Source organism: Cetorhinus maximus, chromosome 29 (genome assembly GCF_964194155.1).
Source record: "Cetorhinus maximus chromosome 29, sCetMax3.hap1.1, whole genome shotgun sequence".
Taxonomy (NCBI): domain Eukaryota; kingdom Metazoa; phylum Chordata; class Chondrichthyes; order Lamniformes; family Cetorhinidae; genus Cetorhinus; species Cetorhinus maximus.
The window spans coordinates 21,971,561-21,980,344 of NC_135907.1; the positions used below are offsets into that span (position 1 = coordinate 21,971,561).

General features: G+C 45.4%; 2 protein-coding genes across 2 annotated transcripts in view; one reads left to right on the forward strand and one right to left on the reverse strand.

The window, feature by feature from the left end:
- LOC144669386 (tetraspanin-4-like) overlaps nucleotides 1-3,423 on the reverse strand; it is a 46,587-nt gene extending 43,164 nt beyond the window's left edge. Inside the window, exon 1 of the mRNA XM_078531780.1 lies at nucleotides 3,089-3,423. The gene's annotated coding sequence lies outside the window, so the exon portion shown is untranslated. The remainder of the gene's footprint in view (nucleotides 1-3,088) is intronic.
- Nucleotides 3,424-5,611: 2,188 nt separating this feature from the next.
- On the forward strand, nucleotides 5,612-6,959 carry LOC144669516 (DNA-directed RNA polymerases I, II, and III subunit RPABC5). Its single transcript, XM_078531985.1, has 2 exons — nucleotides 5,612-5,815; nucleotides 6,668-6,959. Exons 1-2 carry the CDS (start codon nucleotides 5,721-5,723, stop codon nucleotides 6,774-6,776), a joined length of 204 nt encoding a protein of 67 aa, XP_078388111.1. The 5' UTR covers nucleotides 5,612-5,720; the 3' UTR covers nucleotides 6,777-6,959.
- The last annotated feature ends 1,825 nt before the right edge of the window (nucleotides 6,960-8,784 follow it).

Sequence of the window (8,784 nt, forward strand, 5' to 3'; positions counted from 1 at the left end):
GCAAACACATGGGAATGCCACTGCCTGCAAGTTCCCCTCCAAGCCACTCACCATCCTGACTTGAAATATATCGGCCATTCCTTCACCATCGCTGGGTCAAGATCCTGGAACTCCCTCCCTAACAGCACTGCGGGTGTACCTACACCACATGGACTGCCGCAGTTCAAGAAGGCAGCTCACCACCACCTTCTCAAGGGCAATTAGGGATGGGCAATAAATGCTGGCCTAGCCAGCGACATCCACATCCCATGAATGAATTAAAAAAACTCTCAGCAAGGAGGAGATGGACCAAGAACAGTTCCTGATTTTCCCGACCCTAATCTTGTGATGAAATGAGTCGACCACAGGGTATGAATGAAATCCGATAACCTGGGGTTGAACTTTGAACAATCCTGGGTCAGTTAAATGAACTCACTATGCCAGGGGTAGCCAGTTATAATTAGTAATAAACAAATTCTTTTTGGTGCATAGCAGTGTTTATCCATTGTAATGGGTTTTGCAATAAATGGGTGGGCTATATTTCCTTTAATATTCAGAGTTTCCAGTACCTTGGCAATAAGAATATTGGCAGAGGAAGTGAACAAAAACATTAGGGTTTTTTATAGAAACAGAACTGATATTTAACAGCCAACAGAGACAGTGCAATTAAAAAAGATTAACAGAGTCGTGGATAAGTGCACCACCCAGGGTGTGGTAAGCTGGGAGTGTGGTTCTGTGAAATTCCCTCTCTGCCCCTGCCCCCTCATTTAGGATCCTAAAAAACCTACGTCTTTGATCAAACTTTCGGCCACTGTCCCAATATCTCCCTCGGCAACTCAGCCTCAAGTTTTGCTTCTGTGAAGCACTTTGGAACATTGTGTTCCATTTTGGGCGCTAGATAAATGCATGTATTGCTGTACTGGCTCACACATAACTCCAAACAGAGCCGTGACTGAGATGGTCCAGTCGATACGGCCACCCTTGGTCTAAGGACGGGACAAAGCTCAGGGAGAGAGGAGCTGGACATGACAGAAACCTATTGAGACACGAGGCTGATGGTGGGACTGAAGGCGCTTTACTCTGCTGGGAGCCTGCTGTGCCCGCCTGACCCTGCTTGAAGGCTGTTTACTAATGAGCCCTGTGGAATGTTCAGTGCCGTCAAACTCTGTACAGATTCCCTGTGCCAAGAAGGGAATTTGCAGGTTATCCCGCCCTTTTCCTCTGCTGCACCTACCCCGAAGGCACTGACGATTTCTGGAGTATTGCCTCCGTGAATGCCTGCCCTACTCCACACCAGAGCCCAGAGAGTGAAGGGGGGAAATGCGGTGTGACTGACAGTCTCGCCAATGGAAGGAACTCAGTCTAAGACAGCTAAATGCAATATTGTGAATTATCACCTCGAGCCCTCATGTCAGAGACCACCACCATATTGTGACGTATAATATCATCGCTGGGTCTCTCACAGCACAGGAAGGAGGCCATTCAGCCCATTGTGCCCATGCCAGCCCTTTGAAAGAGCTATCAACTTAGTCCCACTCCCCTGCTCTTTCCCTACAGAGTTCTCCCCTTTGACGACCAATCCAATTCTCTTTTCTAAAAACTACTACCGAACCTGTTTCCATTGTCCTTTCAGGCAGCGCATTCCAGATCACAACCACTCACTTGATATGTGGAGGACTAGAATACAAGGGGGTAGAAGTCATGCTTCAGCTACAAAAAGCCCTGGTTAGACCACGCCTGGAGTACTGTGAGCAGCTCAGGGCAGTGCACATTAGGAAGGATGGGAGTGCAGTGTATGCTTACCAGAATGATACCCGGACTCTAAGGGAGAATCCAAAAAGTAGGGTTGCTTTCCCTGGAGTTTAGACGGTTAAGGGGCAATTTGATCAAAGTCTCAAGAAATTAAAGGACACAGAGGGTCGATTAGAACTATTTCTGCTAGTTAGGCAGCCCAGGACTAGGCGAGGGTGGGGGAAGTGGGGGGGGATATTAGGAAACAATTCTACACACAAAAGGTTGGTAGAAGTTTGGAACTCTCTTCCACCAATGGAAATTAATGCTAGATCAATTGTTCATTTTAAATCTGAGATTGACACATTTTTGTTCATCAAAAGATACCGAGGGATATGGGGCAAAAAGGCAGGTACATGAAGTTAGGTCGCAGATCGGCCATGATCTTATTTATTGCTTGGAGGGGTAGGGTCAACTGGACCAGATGGATTCCTCCAGTTCCCATGTTGCTAAGTCTCCTCTTGCCCTTCGCTGCTCTAAAGAGAACAATCCCAGTCTCTCCAGATAACTAAAATCCAGCATCCGCAGTTTTTTTTTGCTTTTAACTAAAATCCCTCATTATTATGTCCTTGTATCATTTATTGTCTTAGTTCAGGTGGGTCAGAGAGAGAGGGTGGGAATCCCAGGGCACTATTTGGAAGAATAAGGGAGTTTCTCCCGCGTTCTGGCCAATATTTATCCCTCAGTTGACATCCCTAATACAGATTATCTGGCAGTGGTTTGCTGTTTGTGGGATCTTGTTGTGCGCACATTAGCTGCGGCGTTTCCGACATTGCAAGGGTGACATTGGATGTCAGGCGATTGGAGATTGGGAAAGGCTGCACAGAAAGCTCTGTCTTCACCACACGCCGTGTGTTTTCAGGGACTATGTCCCGCTGCACTCGGGACTCTCCCTTGATATTCGCTGCCAAACTCCGAAAGTCTTTTTTGGAACTTGGTCCTCGGGGAGGCTGGGGCTGGGAGCGCTTAGTTTTCTTAAAGCATCTTTCCCGGTTGCAAAAAGAAAAGCAAACTCTCTCTCTCTCTCTTTCTCTGTGTCTTAATGCTTAAAAGAATACAAATCCCATCGCTGTCACGGTCCACACAAGCCCTAGAGACAGGGAGTGATGAGGGATACGTTGTGAAGCACCTTTGGAGGGCTCTGAGTTGGGCAATTTGCAGATTAAACACTCTCCGTGTGATCAGCCCCTGTCAAATTCTGTCTATAATTTGCCCTGGCAAAGTTGAGGGCTCTATCACTCCTCTACCCCACCAAAAAAAAATCTTTAAAAATGATGTTGAGTTTGTATCATCTAATTGTAAAAAGATACTGGCTTACTTGTGCCTTGCAACTTGCAGAAGGTGATGAGTCTTGAGTTGATCTCCAGCGGTTGTTCTGCTTATCCAGAGCTGGGTCCTGATGTACTCCCTCTGGTTAGAGACGCTAGAAAGGGTCTAAGGTCCGAAACTCGGCTCTTTGGGTTACAGACAAGCGGAAGTAGGAGGGAATTGAAATTATTTGGCTCTGGCGTGGCTGAAAGAGACAGGGAGATGAAGTCAGGGGGGGGGAAAAAAAATCAAGGCAAAGTTTAAAAGGAGAAATTTCTGGAAAAGAAAAGTAAAAAGTTTGGAGAAGGAAAAAAGTTTATCAAATCGAATCCAGTTAAAAGTTAAACAGCAAAAAGATTAAAGGGTTAAAAAAAAGTTTATGAACAGTTTGTGCAGAGAGCGAATAAAATGTTGAGACGAAGAAAAAGCTTAAGTTAAAAATGTTTTTTTTTTAAAAGAGAAGATTGTGTAGGAGAGTAAATTTGAAGTAAAAACTGAGAGATTAAGGGAAAGTTTCCTATACAGTTGAACAGAAACAGAGGATTACAGCTCCTGTCTCATTCCAGAAACATCAAACTTGGCAAAGCTGTTTTATCTGATTGGGAACTTCAAACGTTAAATTATTGAAACGTTCCTCTATCTCCCTCAGCTTTCTCCATACGAGATTTAATTAATTCATTAATCGATCATCCCGAGTGGTTTTTAACAATAATCACCCATTTAATCCAAAATAGTTATTTACCCATTTAGTTATTTCAACATCTCACAGTGTAAACAAAGGATTTATATTAAACTACAGCTAGCTGCCATATTTTCATTTAAATGTTTTATTTAGTTTCGTTCTGTTTTGTTTTTGCTGACCCCCTTACCCTTTAGTCCCTTGTCCCTGTCTATCCAATTCGTCACTTATTCTCCTTCCCCTGTCCTGTGTTCCAATATAAAATCCGAATATTTTAAACTGCCCCTCCCTTTCCATATCCCTCCTTCCAATATTTCCATTCCCTTTTCTTTACCCACTCCCATTCCCTTATTTTCCTCCATTACTCCTTAGCGCCTTCCCATTTTCTATTTTCCCTTTTTTTCTTCTCCCCAGTCCTCTATTCTCTCCCAAACCCTACACCTCCACCCCTTCTATTCCCCGACCCATCTCCCATTCCCTCCCTATTCCTCCTATTCCCTCTATTTCTCCTCCCATTCCCTCTATTTCTCCTCCCATTCCCCATTCCCTCTCCCCATCCGATTCCCCATCTCCCACTCCCTCTCTTCCCAATTCCATTTCCTATTTTAGCTCTCTCATTCCCTATTCCTCCATTCCCTATCTCCCTCCCATTCCCTATTCTCCCTCTCCCATTCCCATGCCACTCACCTCCCATTCCTATTCCCTCCATTCCTTTCCCATTCCCTACTCTTCCTCCTATAATAAAACAGAAAATGCTGGAAAAACCCAGCAGGTCTGACAGCATCTGTGCAGAGAGAAACAGAGTTAACCTTTTGAGAAGAAGTCATACGGACTCGAAACGTTAATTCTGTTTCTCTCTCCACAGAAGGCTGTCAGACCTGCTGAGTTTTTATTTCAGGTTTCCAGCATCCGCAGTTTTGCTTGTATCTCCCTCCCGTTCCCCCTCCTTTCCCTTTATTCCTCTCCCATTCCCTACTCTCCCCCCATTCCTATTCCCTACTCTCCCCCCATTCCTATTCCCTACTCTCCCCCCATTCCTATTCCCTACTCTCCCCCCATTCCTATTCCCTACTCTCCCCCCATTCCTATTCCTTACTTCCCCCATTCCTATTCCCTACTTCCCCATTCCTATTCCCTACTTCCCCATTCCTATTCCCTACTTCCCCCATTCCTATTCCTTACTTCCCCCATTCCTATTCCCTACTCCCCCATTCCTATTCCCTACTTCCCCCATTCCTATTCCCTACTCCCCCATTCCTATTCCCTACTTCCCCCATTCCTATTCCCTACTCCCCCATTCCTATTCCCTACTTCCCCCCATTCCCATTCCCTACTTCCCCCCATTCCCAACTCCCCCCTCTTCCCCATTCCCCCCCTCCCCATTCCCATTTCCATCTCTTTCCCCCCATTCCCATCTCTTTCCCCCCCATTCCCATCTCTTTCCCCCCCATTCCCATCTCTTTCCCCCCCATTCCCATCTCTTTCCCCCCCATTCCCATCTCTTTTCCCCCCCATTCCCATCTCTTTCCCCCCCATTTCCATCTCTTTCCCCCCATTCCCATCTCTTTCCCCCCCATTCCCATCTCTTTACCCCCCATTCCCATCTCTTTCCCCCCCATTCCCATCTCTTTTCCCCCCCATTCCCATCTCTCCCTCCCATTCCCTACTCTGCCTCCGATTCTCATTCTCTCTCCCTCTCCCATTGCTTCTCCCTGGGAGGAATGCCGCCCCCTGGTGTTTCTACCATCTCGCTTCACTCGTGACTTTCCCCAAGGCGCATGCGCAGTACCCGACGGGAAGCCCCGCCCCCTCCCAAACAGCGCACGCGCAGTAAAGGATTATGGACCATATAACGCATGCGCAGAGGCAAGGAACAGCCATTGAGCATCGGCGGCGAAGGGTCGAGTAAACGGCGTGAGGAATCGTAGCGGCTGAAATCCTTTACTCTCCCGGTCAGCGCAGGATGATTATCCCGGTCCGGTGCTTCACTTGCGGCAAAGTTGTGGGCAACAAGTGGGAGGCTTACCTGGGGCTGCTGCAGGCGGAGTACACGGAGGGGTGAGTAACCCGGGGGAGTGGAGAAGCCTGAGGCCTGGTGTACAACAACAACAATGCCAACAACAACACCTGATTTTAGGAAACTTACTGCAGGTTCTGGAAATCCTGAAATAGAAAATGCTGGAAATACTCAGCAGCTCTGGCAGCTTCTGTAGAGGGAGGGAGGGAGAAGCCGAGTCGACTTTCGAGCCTGTAAGACTTCTTCAGAGTTTCAGGCTTGGCTGAGGTTGGCTTGATGGTGTCTCCCTGGTAACTGGGGCACAGCAGGACCTAGACTCTGCTGGACTGACTGACCCTCCATATAAACCTGCACCCCTTACAATCAGCACCTTTTTTTTTGCTCTGTCCCAAAAAGTAGAGGAGGGGAGCTGGTGAAAATGTGCTTTTTTTTTTAAAAGAGATGGCTTTGAGCTGGAGAGCTCTTAAGAAGAGAGCCTGAGTGTCATCCCTGGGGGTATGTGGAACTTTAGAGCTCACTTTTCTGCAAGTGGCAATTGATGCTCGATCAGTTTGGTAAACTATAGTTCTGAGATCTAAAGTATTAAGAAATTTGGGGCAGAATTATGTCTCAGATCCACCATGATCTCACTGGTGGAATAGGCTCGAAGGGTTAGATGACTTCCTCCTGTTACGATTTTAAAGGTTTGTTGTAGATCTGTATGCCCTCACCAAACCCCTTTTAATCAAGTTAAAACAATTAAAGTTAATTATTATATCACTCCTTAACCTTCTATGCTTGAAGGAATACAAGTCTAGTCTTACCTTGTCCTAATTTAATCCATTTTAGGATAGAGGTTTAGAATAAGCCACACAGCACTAACCTGTTACTGATTGTGAGTTATTCATTTGCAGTGATGCACTAGATGCGCTGGGCCTGAAACGTTACTGCTGCAGACGCATGCTACTGTCTCACGTGGACCTGATTGAAAAACTCTTGAACTACGCACCTCTGGAGAAGTGATGTAACCCTGGTTTTGGAATGTGGCGATGGAAGACATTAGTCAAACCTTCTCTGGTTTGATGGCAGGACTCTTGCATGTGGATCTGAATCATCTGCTTAATCCACATTTTTAGGACTGGAAGAGAACATTTTTTTTCATTTTTGTAGTTTCTTGTGAATAAAATGGGGATTTGACTCATTAAAGCCATGTGTTTTTCGTATGGATATTTCATACAAGTAAATATTCACGAAGGGCTAATTTGATTTGGATTAAATACTGGAATGGCAGCATCTGTGGAAAGAGAAACAATATTAATGGTTCAGGCCTGTGACCTTTCATCAGAACTGGATAAAGTTAAACATGTAGTAGGTTTTGAGCAAAGAGTAGATGGGACAAGGCCAAAAGGCAGGTCTGTGATAGGGTTAAAGACAATGGTCCTTGTGGGATCTCTGCATTCTCACCTTGTGCTGGATCTGGAAATAGCCATTTTGTCATAAGATCATTTATAGCAGAAGGTCATTTGCCCACTGCCATTGCTGGCTGTTTATCTCAAGCTATCTGCTCTAACCCCACATCCACTTTTTATAAAGTGGAATTAGGATTAGTGTTTATGTTGTCATTAGGAGCATTGCATGAATTCATTCAAATTGTTAATATTGAGGTTGTTGTGTTGAGCATTCTCAATCCACACTGCCCCCTGGAGATGGAATAATGTGAGACATGTCTGTTCTCAAGGTGACTTCCAATCGACACCAAAGCTGCAGTTAAATTCAGATACCAGTAAATTGCTTATTGAGAGGTTCCCTCCTGCCCCCCACCCCCTGCTGCTGTTAGCCCAGCCCACCAGTCAGCACTACTAAAGGCATATGCCATTCATCTCTGGGATCATCTCTGCAGAACAACCAGCATCTTTACATTCATCACAATTCTGTGGCTGAATTGCCTTTCCTTGTGTATTTACTTCAATAATGAACCTTGAATGTATTGCGCTTAAAAAGGAAAATGAAGGCATGTCAGAAGTGCCATTTTGGAAGGTAGCATCATCAGAACAGATACAACAGAGGCAGAGGAACTGGGAAAATGGGATGGAGCCCTTACAGGAAGCAGCTGCAGTCGTGGGAATCAGTAGGCATGTAATGAATATTGGTAGACAGTGGTGATCCCAATAGGTTTGGTTATTCTAATTTAGGATTAATGCACCAATGAGGCAGTAGAACAGCCCCTTCCAAAAGTCCAGGCCCATGAGATTGATCTCACAAAAGTGACAGGAAAAAGCAAGAATAAATTGGACTAGGTAGCCTGGGCTTCACTGAGGCAGTTTGATGACTGAAAGGCAGGGATGGGCTACATCTGGCATATGAACTTCATTCAAACATACTGTTAGTCAGTGAAGTAAGGATTTGTCTTTTCATTGGCTTTAAATGTGATTTGACCAGAAATACTAAACAAGGGCTTATGAGTTAAAGTCACTTGAAGAACTGGGGGAATTTCCAGCCTACTTGCATTTATAAACATGTTTCACTATCTCAGGACATCGTTTAGGCACCTTGCAACAAATAAGGTTTTGAAACCCACTCGTGTAGTCTCTCTTGTAGGGATACATGAGAGAATTTTGCACATGGCAAACTCCCACCAGCAGCAATGTGGGAACAGCACCAGGAACAGGGTTCACTCAACTGATACCTGGGATGGGCGGGTTATCTTATGAGGGAAAGTTAGACAGGCTGGACTTGTATTCATTGGAGTTCAGAAGAACAAAAGGTGATCATATTGAAACATACTAGATCCTGAGGGGACTTGACAGGGTGGATGCCAAGAGGATGTTTCCAGCTGAGGGACTAGAACTAGAGGACACTGTTTAAAAATAACAGGTCGCCCATTTAAGACTGAGATGAGGTGAAATATTTTCCTCAGAGGGTCGTTAGGCTTTGGAACTCTTCCCCAGAGAGCGGTGGAGGATCATTGAATATTTTAAAGTCAGAGGTAGATAGATTCTTGACTAACAAGGGAGTCAAAGGTTATCAGGAT